Source organism: Monomorium pharaonis, chromosome 7, assembly GCF_013373865.1.
Source record: "Monomorium pharaonis isolate MP-MQ-018 chromosome 7, ASM1337386v2, whole genome shotgun sequence".
Lineage (NCBI taxonomy): Eukaryota > Metazoa > Arthropoda > Insecta > Hymenoptera > Formicidae > Monomorium > Monomorium pharaonis.
Genome location: NC_050473.1, coordinates 3,287,442 through 3,303,445, shown reverse-complemented (window position 1 = coordinate 3,303,445; position 16,004 = coordinate 3,287,442). Strand labels below are relative to the sequence as shown.

The window sequence follows — 16,004 nt, the reverse complement described above, 5'->3', positions numbered from 1 at the left end:
GCGTTATAAAAACTAAACGCTTCTCTTACATTTCGCTATTTCTATTACCCTCCCTTACATTTGACTTACGCTCCGATTTACATTTTCATCGGAGTCACAAAGGCATACTAGTTTAGTAGTAAAACACTTTTTTGTTACAAGCAAAAATTTAGAATTGAAAATTTGTTGTAATGCTGCTCAGCAAAAGACAAAAGAGGCGTAATTAAAGTAATGAAATTTTTACAGTTAATTACATTTCTTTTTTTTTTTACTGCAACAAGGATAAGTTTCTGTTTGTAACGCGGAAAATTGTATTACAGGAAAGTGTGTAAACATTTTCAATGGAAAAAATTAATAATTAATCTGTTAGTGATTGTTATATATATCAATAATGTAGTAAAGAAGGCATAGAAGAAGAGAGAATCGCTCCAAGCGTCATCTTCCCTTATTACGGCGCTGTCGCGTACATAGTACATTGACCCTTAGCATAGGGTCAACTACCGTTTAGGGGAAGACTGCAAACCAGTTTGGCCTGATTTTGGGAGTTCTTACCCTCACCCTTGTTCTTTTCCTTTTTAACCTTCTCTCGGTTCTTTATCATTTTTCCTTTATTTTTTCTTTCTTTTCAGTGTTCCTTCGTCACTTTGAAGAGTTACTAGGTTACAAAAATGCACGAAAAACTGCGTTCGTTTGAGCGGGCTTCACAGGAATAGGTTCTACAGGAATCTATTAGAAAAACGACCTTCTTTCATTCCAGCCATCGTCTTCGGGTGGACATCTTCGCCGTTTCTCCGTCTTCTCTCGTATGATGATACTGAAATTACTGTACAAGGTAACCGCCATTTTTTTCTCCATTGTATTATATATAATTTAATTGCACATTCTAAATTGCGACAATACTTCGTAATTATATTAAGATATGCGCGAAAAGATTCCTCGACCATTGCCGCAACTAATTTTACTTCTTCCCATTTCCTTCTTTTAACATTTGATAAATATTTGATAAATTTGTAATTTTTTTCTTAATCTTTTCGTGCACGAGAAGAGGCAAGCTCTTGGCTCTTTGAATCGCGGGGCGTATGTACTCGTAAGCCGTAAGAAGCCCCGTAATCCTTGAAGACTGATAAGAGAGTAGTTTTGTAAAAAGTTGTTCTCGCGAAGGTACATTCAACATAATGCCGCATCGTAGAATATTCATATGGTTTCTAAAAGATTCTTAAAAGTTCCGGACATATTCTTACTCTCGGCTAGTTGAATATTGCGTAATCAGCCGCTCAGTTTTCATGCTTGTGCTTAGTATTTTACACACGGTGAGCACGTACGATCAAACTGTCGGACACGCTCTGAATTTCCATGCGTAATGTCCAACGCGTTAACGCATTCATTTTTGGTGTAGAATGCACAACGCGATTGCGGTACGCGGGACTTAAAAAAAAACCTAAAAAAAACACAGGTTCTTTTCCAAAAATTTCGTAATTAAAGTTGACTTTACTATATTGGAAACATGACTTTTTTTATATACTCAACATTAGAGACGCACGCTTTGCGCGCTCTATTTAGCTTTTTATTTTTTACTTTTTAAATAGTACATTGTGTAACAAATGCGGGAAATCAACTATTGCGGGGAATGGACGCACAAGGCGAGTGCATTCACCAGCATGACTAGAAATAGCCAATCCACGCATCCATAATTTTGTTACCTATGCGTCGAAGTGTTCTTTGAGTGCCTTAAGTCTTCACGAATTGACAGGTCAGCCAAGATTAGGGTCGCGAAAGCGACGAAACGTCGGTAATTTTGCGAGGCCCTAACCAAACCTAACCTTGGCTAACCTATTAATTTAGATTCTAGGACCACATTTTGACCATACAACGACCAACTGCAACGATGCAGTTTTCGGACTTCTGTCACATAGCCGTAGTTGTAGAGGGGATGAAGAACTAAAGACAAGAACCAATCATACACTGAGCACTAATTCTTTAATATGATTGGTCCTTTAGTTCATCCCCTTCACAGTCGGAGCAATGTGACAGAAATCTGAAAACTGCAACTATGCTTCGATGCACAGGTAACAGAAAATGTATCTAATATGTGCGAATCAGCTATTCTCACTCGTGCGGGTGAACACACGAGCCAAAGACGATCAGCCGTGGACGCAACTACGTCCATTCTTCGCACTCACAAGAAATAGCTGAATATTGAATAAATTATAAATAGAATATTCCGCACTTGATAACACAATATACTATTATTAGTTTATATATTTAGACTCAACAAGAACATAAAAGCACAAAAACCGTATTGAAGATCGTATTGAGAATTTTTACGACGTTGCAAAGTTGTTTTTTCTGCCATTAGAAGTGGAATAATTAGTCATTAAAATTGTTAACGTTTTTGGTAAAATCTACCTAATATCTCTGATAGAAGTCTTCTCTCTTTCTCTCTCTCTCTCTCTCTCTCTCTCTCTCTCTCTCTCTCTTTGTTAACAATATTCTCAATTCTGCCGGTCATCATTCCGCGATCACCATACGGACCGATATCCATTCCTACCATAAACATACCTGATTTCACGTTCCTTTCTTGTTAAGAATGTAGCATCGGCGTGCTTGCTATTATGCCGAGTGCAGTGTGAAATTTGGCAAGGGACACCATTTTGTCGATCAGTGTAAGCAAGTCCTATAAATTTTTAGTATAGAAACAAAATTAAATATGAAAACAATTTTCACGACAAAAAGTTAAACGTTTTTCCTATAAAAGTGTAATATTGGACAGTATTAAATTGGCCAGTAATTAATACTTATTTTAAGTATTAACAGCGTTGTTTTTGCATTGTTTGCATAAATATTTGTTTGATTAACTTGGCCCTAGTCAATCCGCCAGGCATTATTATGAAATCTAAAAATTGTCCTAAAGACCTTTATCATTTTCAGAAAAAACGTTGCATAATTTTTTAATTATGTAAATTTTATTAAATGGTGTTACTTGCCACTTTATTATAGTCTTCCTTTTTTTTTTATTTAATTTTTAATTTATCATATTTTTAATAATATATATTTAGCAATGTCATTATATAGTAGACCCTTTTCTTAAAGTAATTATATTTTATATATAATAATAACAATAGCAATATTAATATGAAAAGACAAATGCGGGGTGCGTTATCACCCCAAATGAAATTCAAACTACACTCCTGAAGTAGCTAGATGGATTTTCGAGACCGGACTCATATCATAATTCACAATCAGTTCGACTTTTTGACAAATACGGTTTTGTCTTCTAGGATTAAAGACACATTCGTTTTTAATAACTGTATTTGGCATTAAAAAAAAATAAAAGTTATAATTTACAAAATATTTAATAATATTTTCGCAATCTCAAAGTCGCATCCGTAAAATCAAAGACAAGGAGATATTCAAAAAAGCAATTTATTAACACAAAAAATTGTTATTTTTGTGCTAACAGAATTGATAAAAATCTTTTTCCAAAAAAATCCTGCGCCTCCGTGTATTTCCGCCAGTATCAGTTTCACACAATTGTGAATAACATAATCGCAGAAATAATCTTACAAAAATATTGATGTCAATATTACTGATCGATATTATTGACCGTCTAAAGGTTCCTATTTTTAAGTACACAAAGAAAATTTCTAATGATATGAGAGAAGTCGCACGACTTGTGTAAACAAAACTTATCTTGATTTGCCACGTTGTTCTGTTCCTGATAATGGCCTTTCCTTCTCTCTATTGGTATCAGGTCAGTTCAAAGGTAGACGCTACAGTTGCCAAGCGCAGCAGAGATAATATGTGTATGACAACATCGGTTGAGAATACGCGATATACTGTTAGATATCCATGTTGCCGCGCTTGCATAAATGCTTAAATATTGCTCTCTGCATAAACGAAGAACGTATCCGCTCTTCCTCTCCATTTTCCTCGAAAAGGCACGATTTTACATTTTCAAGACAGCGCGTAACGTCAAAAAGATATCTTAAAAACATCTTTTAGACATGCATGTTGTCTGGGTTTGCACACACTGAAAAAAAAAGTAAATTTGACGTAAATTTTCCAACTTAACTAAACCTCTTTAGTTGAAGTGTATTTATACATATATTTAATTTAAATATATTTAATTTAAATATATAAAGTATACTTAAGATTTAATTCAAGTATATATATATATATATATATTTAATTAAAACATTAAATAAATTTTTAAATTAAGAAAATTTTATCAAGTTGAATAATTTAGTCAAATTAACTACTTTTTTCTCAATACATGTTTCTCGATAATGTTAGTTTTTGTTTTCCGCTAAAGTATAATAATTATAATATCTAAGGATAAATTTACTGTATATCGTACATTAATTTAATTAATTAATAATTACATTATTTTAATAGATTTTTAAATATTAAAAGTAATTATCGCGTAAGTCTTGTATTTTGAGATTTGTACGAGAATTTTTTTCAATCCCGAAACGCCGGAAAGCCGTCGGCTAAAACCAACTTAGAAAAGTAGAGAACGAAAGAGCAACGGCCATAAGCGAGGTCGGGAAAATCACATGGGGCAATCGCACGTGCGTGTGCATGCGTGAGTGTGTACATGCACACGTGCCTGCGTAGCGAACCGCCGGCTGCGTATAGATGCAGTTTTAAGAAATCACGCGTAATACACGTGGCAACATCGCCACCATCGGGCTAACATTCCCTAGGACCGGTTTGCGACGGGTTGCCGACCCACTAACACTCGCCTAATGCAGATAAACCCACGCCCTATATGTGGGATACACGTCGCTTATTTTTTATTGCGACCCGGCGCGCCGAGCCGCGTTGTCAATTTTCGGAAGAGAGACGAGGAAGAGAAGAAGTGAAGAGAGAAAGATAAAAAGAAAGTATGAAGGAGGAAGAAAGCGTGCGCCGCGGGGCCTAAAATTATGCGGCTCGAGAGAAGGGCCGGTTGGTCCCGACGCCACTTGGCAACGCCAAGCTTTGATTAATAATGCAAGCGACTCCCCACGCCACAGATAACGATGCGTGTCTAAGCGAAATCGCGCAAGGCTGTGATTACTCGTGGATGCTGGCAACTTGCCGTATATTTGTTCTCAACGATTCTGATGTATCAATGTGTATATCATTGCCAACAGTTTAGCAAAATAGCATCAAAGTTACCTCGCGTTATCGGCGCGGTATTGGCGTAAGAGATGGGAGGTGTAAATCTTCTTTCTGAAATTTTTTATTTACTTCTTTATTTTTAATTATAAAATACAATTTTATTTTGAATCTGAATAAACTTTTTAATATCATAATACAAAACATTATACAACTCCTCCTTGTAAATAATTTCTGGAATTTCCTTTAGTTGGAACTTTGATTGTGTCCGGCATAAGAAAATTTTTCGCAAGGTTTTAGGGTCGAATATGCGCTTTGCATTCAATCAATTGAAAGCGATACCCTCGGCCAAAATCATTTGACTGGCTTGGCTTTTATTCGTCTGAATAACTTGGCCCTGGGTAATTCACACAAAGGAGTTACTAGGTTTTAAAGACGTTAGCCTAAAGAGCTTTAAACCGTTTTGGAAAAAAAAATTATTGCATAATTTTTCAACTTTGTAAATTTTATTAAATAATTTTACTTGCTTTTATTCCTTAATTCTTTTCTCTTCATTTAATTTATCACTTTTTAATAATATTTAACAATTATCAGACAGAAGATTTTTCTTTTTTAAATTTTTTAAAAAATTCCTTTTCTTAAGAAAATGTATGTAATAATATAAACTTGTATTTGACATTTCTGTAGTGTTTTTTGATAACGTCCCAAATAGTAAACAATAATATATATTTATTATTCAAGGAATATGTATGAAGGATTATAGCAATTTTTTCTCATTCTTTCATATTTAAATTTTGGAAAAAAACAATGCGAAAATGATTATTTTAATTAGTTTTTGTCTTTTTTGTATTTTTTTAACATCAAACAGAAATATCACAAAAGAAAGAAACTAATATAAACATATAAAGATGGCTAAAATTAGTTAATAATTATACCTATGTATTTATATACGTTCTTATATGTAAAAAAGTCTTTACCGGATAGCGCAATCAACTTATAAGTATTACATAATAATTATAACAGTAATAATTGCAATTGTAATTACAATAATAATAAATATTATTAATATCGCGCAGCATTAGATTACATGTTGAAGTGACACACTCATATACTCTAAGCTGTGTATATATCCAGCGTATTGATTAAATTATTTACGTGCTAATCGAACTACTTAACGATACTAGGCTTTCCCGAATGCACGCGTGCAATTTTATGACAGCTGCTTGTGATTCGCCGCGTGTCTCCGTATCGTCAGATATGCGTTTGTATGACAGAGATACGGTTATTTAGGAATTCAGCAGCTTAATGGCAGGAAACCACTTGTGATTTTCGTGACCGGATGGTGATCGGCGGAAGTCGGCGAGCTGAGTGTAGATTTTACTAAGCTGTTGCTACAGGATTTTTTTTAGCCTTTCACTATCATGCGGCAGGAAGGGCGCGTTTACGTAAAAATTATATAGTGAATGTGAAGTCCTAGCTTTTTGCTGTTTTGTTTTATGTTATAGTTGTCTTCATTTCGGTTTAAAACTTGTGTAAATGAATAAATAGATAGATAGCCGAAGCGGTAAAATTAAGTAAATTCACGTACAACATTCTTCCTGGTAGAAAATAAAATCTATGCTTCATACGAGAATTATCTTGCACCGAAAATTAAAACGTTACCTCTTTTTTTATCGCAACGATCTTTTTTAAATTAGTTGAACAGAAATTTTAGAAAAATGTTAATATTAGTGTAGATTTGCTCCAAATCTGTTAATTTATCAGAACGCGACGAATGCAGGTGCACCTGGTAAAAAATGTTTTATATAAAAATGTATAAATAATTATAATTTTATACATAATTATATAAGGTCCATTTTTTCTCATTTCTTCATATTTAACATTTTGTCAAAAAATACAAAAATATCTTTTTAATTAGTTTCTGTCTTTTCAGTATCATTATTTTTTTATATTAAAGAGAAATTTTACAAAAAAAGAAATTAGTATAAATATATATAAATATGTTTTATATATAATTATATATATTTGTTTTTACATAAAAAAATTTTTTACCGGGTTGGTAGCTTCTGTCGTTTATTATAATTATGACATAATTGCGTGGCATAATTGCGAGGATGTAGGATCAGTCGCGAATTCCTCTCTTCAAGGATCGCTTTATACCGCCGTGTGACCCACATTTCACCCGGAAGCGCTGCGCTCCGTTCTGCATTTCGCGCAACACGGCGAACGGAAGGCCACATAACACCTGTTACAGCCGCGAGCTCACTACTGTAAATAGGGTATTACGGTCAACGATTATGGTCAGTATTCTATAGGTGTCGAGAGGCGGAATGAATTCCGGGATGGATATGCAGACAGGCAGGGAGAAAAAAGAGAAGGAAAAAGAAAAGAAAAGTGTACATACAGCCTAATTCTCTCTTAAAGAATAATTGCACTTGACCTGCATTGTATACAGGGATACACTGCGTTTTCCTGGATGTCTGCATCACCTGCAGTCCGCAGGCTAGACGGCTAGAACATAAAACAGGACAACGAAGGATATTCTTTCTTGTTGAGCTGACACAATTGCTGTGCCAGCAGGTAGCTTCGGATCGATCGGGACAGCGGGGTCAATAACCCTCACGTGCGAAGGGCGAGGCCGCGCCGTATGCCCGTGAATATTCCGGGTATATATGCGGTCGTTAACTCGACTCGTCGGCCGAGTAACCTCGGGACGGCTTAAGAGAGAGGACGGCATATCTCTCTCGTTAACCCATTAAAGGGTTAACTCGTAGGCAACCGAGTTGGCTTGAAAATAACATTTGAAAATGGGATCGAAACAGTAAGGGAAAATTTATGATACATACATGTAAAAGACACATTGCAAAAATTAATTTTAACAAATTAAAAATTACTAAGAACATGTATAATTAACTTTTTTGAAAATTATTCTCTGCACATATGAAAACGATAAATATAAATTAACAACATAAATTAATAAAATTTATTGCTGGCCAGACCAACGAGGTTAACCAAAAAAGTAACATTTGAAAATAGGACCATGAAAAAACATTTTTGATGTATAAGCACTTTGCAATTGTTATTAACAAATTAGTAAAAATTGACTGTGCATGAAAACTAATTATGTCAATCAAAGAAATAATTAAAGAAATATGTGAAGAATCTTCTTAAATTTCCTTTGTAAAAAAGTAATTTGTTTATTACATTTTTTTTGCAAAATTGATTTTGTGCCGGAAATGTTTTCTAATGCTCCGATCCTACTTTTGATTCTCCGCGTCAGACGCGTCATTTGGCTTGTTCTTTTTCGCTGCACTGCCGCACTGGTGCAACAAGTTAGAATGAAAAAAAATATATCTTTGTCTCACTTTAATTTGTTGCATCAGTGCACCAGTGCAGCTAAAAAGAACAGGCCTATTAACGCATCGGAACGTACGGCGTGCAGACACACGCGTGCAGACGCGCATGTCACGCGATGGTCACTGAACGCGCGGAAGAGCGCGCTGGGAACATTGCACGCATCTCAGGAGTAGTATGCTACTCCTCGCCTACGAAGAAGAGAAAGAGATGTCAGGAGAGAAAAAAAAGGTAAAAGATGGAGAGAGGACCCGAAAAGCCAACTGTGCGATAGTGAGCAGCTCCAGGGCTTATGAGGAACCTGTTTTCCTTTATACGAGTTTCCACCTTCCTCGCTTCGTCGGAGTAACGAAGGGGGGAATGTCCTCTTTCACAGGATGCTCGAACAGAAAAAAGTTTTCCTCGTCCCCTTTCTATTTTTATCCTAGCCGCCGACTTTTGTGTCGATCAAAAATTCGATCTCGAGTCGCGGCGCTCGAAGAAAGGTTGCAACCTGCGGTTCGTGAAAAAGTGCTAACGAATCTTCGCTTTAGAAAGTGACGTTAAGTCACCGAAAAAAAACACATCTATAAGATAAATGTAATATCATGATACACAAAAACTTATTATTATTAATGTCAAATTTTTTTATTAAGAGTCTGTGGTTGCTAACTTTAAGATTACAATTAATTTCAGTATTACTTTTTCGCGTATCTATTATGCAATCGATCAATATTTTTTTCACGCGGCTTTCGATCATTGCTTTTCATCGCGAAACAGTCGGCAGTACAAAAGTTACTAATGATTTCTCCCGCGAGAATAGACTCGCAAATTTGACGAAAAGTAACACTTAGATTTACGTATTTCTATGAATTCCAAGATTTCATAAAATATATAATTTTAAACTGCAAGAAAGAGTGAATAACAAATGCAACTACTTGAAACATACTTCTTCACGATTTTCTAGGCCGCGTTTCCAATATTCACTGCCAGTACACTGGAAATCTATAACATTACGTATAATACATCATAGATTATCGATACTGACAGTGAATATTGTAACACGGCCTGGTATACTTAAATCCCCGACTTGAAGTTAAAATACAAATCTAGATTATCAGCTCGAGACGCGAAAATCCTCTGATACGAACTGAAGGTTTTTACTTCATGGGGCTCCATGAAGTATAATCAATCATCTGTTGTTTTCATGCTTGTGTGCACAGTTGTGCGCTAAAGGAAACCTATCGTTTACTATATTGCCACGTCGCCGATAAGGGGGAAGATATACATAATCGTAGAAATTGGATATACTGGCGACTATGATAAGACAATTGGCGCCGGTATCCTACATTCCTTATCTTCGTCGCGAGATTCGGCTCGTTCGCGAGCCTTCATTACATTTTTTTTCCTCGTCGTCTTATCAACGCGTCGCTTCAAGATGTCAGTTTTGTTTGTGAAAATTCTTTCTTTTGCTGTCCTCAGGTAAATTATCGTTTCCTAATCTTTTACACACTAATTGTAAGACATACCGTCATACAGGGAGAGAAAAGAAAAAAATAAATAGAAGACAACGGCAATTCAGAAATAAATTATTTCTTTTTTTTTACAGATAGGGTTTTTCCTTTGTTTCCTCAAAAAAAGGAACAAATTCTGAAAAGTGTCACGCTCACATTTTTACGATAGACATAAAACAGATAAAAATCCAAAAAGCAAAAAGAATACTTCACGTAGCGAATAATTTTTTACGACAGTCCCTTGAATAAAAATTCATAGTAGTGTTTCTTCACAACTATTCGGACCCCAATAATTTGCGATTAACACGCTATTCCGAAAAAAAGAAACTATATAAATTGGATTTCTCTTAGAAAGTCGATAATTTTTCAACTAATTATCAAATTTTTATATTAAAACTCGAGAAAGAGAGAGAAAGAGACATAGGAGAGCTTTCGTGGAACAATCAATCTGAACTATCAAGTTCAAGGTTTATTATACGCGCACTACAGCTCGATTTTCTATAACAACGTCATAGAGAAAATCGATTTGCAGTCAAAATTGTACATACATACGGCGCATATGATATTATATAAATATCATAACGTGATCGTGGGATGTGTCACGGGGACAAAGTACGAAAGACGCACCCTAGGGCGATCAGACCGACCGACGCGACGGGCCGCTTATGCACCGGTTGTTGTCATAGCTCTGTACACGCATCTGCCTGCGCTACCTCCGAATACAAGGTAGAATTTCTCGATGGCGCATGGCGCAACAGGACAAAGATTCACCTTGCCATCGCGTTGCATTCTTCCTCGCCCTTTCACCCTCCCCCGCGCGCTCCCGCCTGTCCCTCCCTCTCTCACTCTATCTCTTTCTCTCTCTCTCTCACCCTCTCGTTTTCTCTCCATCTTCCCCTCTATGAAATCATCATTGGAGTCGTCATCGTTGAGGTACGCCCGTTGCACGCATCATTCCGCTCGCATCGCGCGCTTCCTCTTCTTCGCACTCATGGCCGTAGAAAGAGATTTTTTTTTTTTACCAACCTTCGCTCCGACCGACTTATCGGCGCCCTTTCCTCCGGTTTTAGACGCGCTCAACGAGATAAGAGACGAGTGATGCCATATTTTCAGCCATTCTCGTGCGAGCGATTGCATGCGGTTGCACGACAAATAGAACCACAAATTCGTTGTACGAACACGATATCGTGTAATCGGAAAATCCCAAAAATGTTATTTTTAATAATCAAGCGAAGATATCATCTTTTTCGATCTTTCTAAATTTGATAGCGATCCTAAGCATACAATAAACATTTATCCTTCCCGTTGTGAAAGAGATATAAATATTCTATCTTTTCCAAGTTTGACAATATTGCTCGCATTTTTCTACCATTTTAACTATATACAGATACCTCGGTATTGCATTTAAAAAAAGACAGCGAATGTACAATTATACAAAGTGTTACAACGCTGCTTTCGTATTTATAATATTTATTTTTAAATGCTCTAACTAGTTTTAAATGTTTTGAATATTACAGTTAAAAAAGAATATTGTTATTATATTTTGACAATATCTTTAATTTTAAAATAGAACTCTTGAAATGAGAGTACATTGCGTTAAATTAAAAAAATTATTTTAATAAAGATTTATTTTAAAATTGTATCTAATTTAACTAAGAAAATGGTATTCTTGTTATTTAAGAATCACTTTCTTGAATGAAAGAATGTTAGATAGAAAATATATCACATGTCAAATCAAAGTTATAATTTAAATAATTATATTCGTAAGATAATAGTTATAGAAAGAAGATTATATCGTTGAAATTCAAGATTTTCAAATTCTTCTAATAATATTATATATTATTGCATATATATAAAACAACAAATACGTTTCTTTGAGTATATAAGAATGAATTCGACACTTGTTATTCTTTTGTGTGATATGTAAAAAATTTGATATAATATTAGAATTAAAATATACACAATATTCAAAAACATTTTCCTACTTTTTAATTTAATGCGTCTTAAGTAGCGTCTACGCGCGCGTTTCGCCCAATGCATTTTCGGAGCTCCGGGGTCAACGAATCTGCGATCCGTTAATTATGATCCAAGCAGCCCGGGTTGCTGCCTTTCACGCGCGTTTCCGTGTTATTTGCCCTTCTTTTTCCGAGAATTGCGATTTTCTCACGATACTCACTCGAGGAGTCGTCAACCCCCGCATGGTAACCCCCGTTACCCAATTCAGTCGTAGGGCTGACACGCCCTACGTGTATGTGTGTGGTAGGGCCTAGTAGTCCGTTGACTACTATACTATACGCTGAAATTACACACTTCTACACACCCATCCGCCCGCACGCATGTTATGGCGAACGACGCGTATGGGTCCGCCGCAGTCTTAGGTAGTGGTTGCAATGTTCAAATTTTTTAACGTACACATAGGTAGATTTTCCCCGGTGTTTTTTTTTCTTGTACGTTCATCTACGATCCTTCCCTCGCCTCTTCGTCGCACGCACACACGCATACGCACATATTACTAGTGGAGTGGAGCATCAGGGCCATCCGTGCGGGAAGTTGACGTAGGTGTAGAGCTCATAGTTCCCATGCACCGTGTGTACACAAATACGCACACACGCGCGCGCTGTCTGCTTAAATTGTGCGCGTGATACATCCCACAGAATATTGGTGTAGGAGCCACGTGATTGGCCGATAGTACGCCCCAGGGTCTAGGCGAATAAGTGCGTGTGCTATGCCTGCACGTGTGAGACGATGCGCCGAAATGGTGCTATGCACTATCACACATGCACATACAATGGCGTAACTTTTATATATTTTCCCTCGGCACGCACGATCGCGAGGCATCCGAAAAAGTCAGCTTCAACCAAGCAAGGCCAAAATTTCTAACTACCTACTCGATTGCATCGTGACGCTTTACTCGCTTATCCGTTTTATCAGTTTGTCACTATGCGATACGATTCCCATTTAATTAATCTTCGGAGAATATAGCTGAGAGAACTCGATTCTCTATGTGTCATTCACTCAATTAAATTGAGCACTTGAATATCTGTTGTTCGCGCAAACGTTCGTACTGCATGCCATTCATTACGCTCTATTTGCAACACGAGAAACAGCATATTATCTTAATATATCGCAACAGTAAAATTGCACAGACGACATGTAATTATATTTCTACTTAGTAAAGTTTAATTTTTGTAAATGCATATGGAGAATATAATTTTAACTGGATTTTAAAAATTATAAATTAGAAATATTTATTTCTTGCTCTCTCCAGGCTTACTTTAACGTATTAAACTTTTTTAAGATTTGAATGTTAATTAAATAGTCGGCGCTCCACGAAATACTGAGAGAAAAGTATGTGACTATAACTCTTATACAAAAGTATTATTCTAGACAGTAGTAAATTGGATAATAGTTTATACTTATTTTAAGTATTAAAAGCATTGCTGTTAGTAATTTTAACACTCAAACTAAGTAATAATTACTGGACAATTTAATATTGTCTAGTATTATATTTTTAAAAAGAAATTTTACATGGTCAAGGTAAGATAAACATTTTTATACACATGATTGTGTAAATGCATACATAATCATAATTACAATAAATATAATAATTTTTTAACATTCGCTTTTTATTTACAGATTAATAATAATTAATAGCTATAATTTGTATGGCCAAAACAACTTATAAATATATAATTGGCATTGAAATGACTATAAATTATAATTAAAGTAATTGCAACCATCTTTTACTCTCAGTGCACGATTAGGGCTTTGGTCCACTTGACGCTGATCAATCGGAATTTTACAAATTGACCAATCAAAAAATGTTTCGAAGCGTTTGTAGCATCAAGTAGACCTCAGCCTTAGTTTGCTGAACATTTTCAGCTATACCTAATGCACGAGCAGCAGTTTGCTAAATATAACGTGCAACCGTCTCTTTATAGTTCGTACGTGAAAATATCGTGGTATGGAACCCCTCTCGCATACGCTGTCTGTAATTTTTTTCTCTCGCAGTCCACCTAAGTACGAAGCTGTTTTAAAAGCGCTTTCGAATTTTCCCTCGATTTTCTTTTGATAGCGAACCCAGACTGCACGCTAAGCTAAAGACCTAAATACCTAAAAACCCGATTCACATCAGATTCAAATTCTTTCCCGCTGCTACCAAAGCTCTGTCTCGACTTTAGCAATGAAGTTTTTGCACATTTTCAGACATTTTCGCAATACCTCTGACACTTTCGTCGCCCGCTTCTAACGCAGAGCGAGTTTTATCCTACCCTGATGCAGGAGATCTATCTGCATTAATTAATCTCTTGCTAAAAGAGAGTAAACAAATAAAAAAGTACGTAAGGGCTTCCCTGATGGGTGGAAAATACGAGCAGTCTTATGTGGGAGTGTTTACGCCATTGGTTCTCACACAAAAAGAAGCTCACGCACGGGACCTCGCTTCGCCACCCTTATGCCAGCTTAGCTTCAGCGTCAGCAAGCAGTACAAGCGGTCGTCAGTGGTCGTGGAGCGAGCAGGACGAAAGGTTTTCTAATTCCCGGTGCTCGCGGACGGGCCTATCCCCGGAGTGCCGGAGAGTGCGTGCAAAGACTCTCCTTGCGTTACGCACGCGTTCTCTACCGTCAGTCGCAGTTATCATCGTCATCATCATAATCATCATCAAGAATCGCGCGGGGTGGGTTTGTGAGTCGATACATACGTACATACGTGAAATGAGAGGTGCGTGCATGACAGTGTGCATGTGTGAGCCCTTTCTTCCTCCTCATTGCTCTCTCTCCCTCTCACTCCTGCGTTCTCTGAGGCGTGCACGCGTCACATAAATAGGTGGACACGCACGCGGAGGAAAGGGCGAAAGCGACAACGGGGAGGAGGAGGAGGAGGAGGAGGAGGAGGAGGAGGAGGAGGAGGATCGCGCGAGCGCGTTCGAAGTGCACGCACTTCGTGCGTACCCGCTAGATTCAAAAGGGACTGGGCGGGCGGGGGGCGGACGGGGAGCGGACGAGACATCGTATGGGATATGCCGATAACGAGCGTGAGGTGGCCCGTCGCTTTTTCTTGATCTCATCCGCGCCTCGTGTATCCGGGAAATCATCAGCCAGAGGCAGACGCACGCAACGCAACGCAAAAGCGGGACACGTTCTGCCGCGGCAGAACTCCCTCAGCTGCAGCAACTCCCGCAAGCTGAGCTCGCTTTTATTAGACCGTCGCGCCGAGCGTCGTTTTCGCCGTTGCGAGGAGGGACGCGTCCACGGATCACCAAGTAAGTTCGACGTAAATATTTCTTTTTCCTCCTTCGCTCCCAACCCGTCAGGACTACGCGAAGCCAACAAGTATCTCCGCTTTTCGTTCGTCGAGCGCGAAGCTCGACGCACTGACGGCATTTAAATGACTTTCTTTTTGACAGATTCCCGTGATGTATTAAAAAGGAAAGATACGTTAAATTTTCTTTAAAAAATCTACCGGTTAAAACAACTTGTTAAAAGATTTTTATTTTATCGATCCTTTGCTTAAGTTAACAAAATAAGCTCATTGTCGTCCATTTGACTCTGATCTCTGCGCTAAACTCTCGCACATGTTGTTAAGAAAATAGGTAAAAAAAATATTTCTTTTCCATTTAAAGTGAAAAGGTGTCAGTTTGTTGGATAGGTTTTCACTTTTAGGCTTTCGTTTCGCTGATATTCTTTCTTTTGCTTTTCCTTCGTCATCAGCTTTTTTGACATTTTCAATTTCCCGTTTTTTGGCGGGTAGATCGGTCGAGGATAATTTGCAGGTCGACCAGATTAAAACGTCAAGATGGCATCACTAACGCAGTTATGCGCTTCCACGTATACAGTATGAACGTTCTAAACTCCCTTCCCTAGCTCAAACAGAAACCTTTCTTTTTGTCTTATCTCTCTGTACCGTCTTATCACAGTACTTGGTTCCTACTACTAGGTCGTTCCAATCCCAAAGCGGGAAATCGAGACGGGACCGTGTGACTCACCATACGCGAGAGAATGCAAATATCGACTGACTTTCCCCTCGCCACGCGATTTCACCCCACAACCGACGAAACATCGATCGATTTCATTTTC

At 37.3% G+C, this 16,004-nt stretch overlaps 1 protein-coding gene across 1 annotated transcript in view; it reads left to right on the top strand.

Moving 5' to 3' along the window:
* The first annotated feature begins 205 nt into the window (after positions 1-205).
* Positions 206-16,004, top strand: part of LOC105836624 (leucine-rich repeat and immunoglobulin-like domain-containing nogo receptor-interacting protein 1) — a 34,255-nt gene continuing 18,456 nt past the window's right edge. The window contains exon 1 of the mRNA XM_028191662.2: positions 206-811. Within this exon, the coding sequence (XP_028047463.2) occupies positions 785-811 (27 nt within the window). The 5' untranslated portion in view covers positions 206-784. The remainder of the gene's footprint in view (positions 812-16,004) is intronic.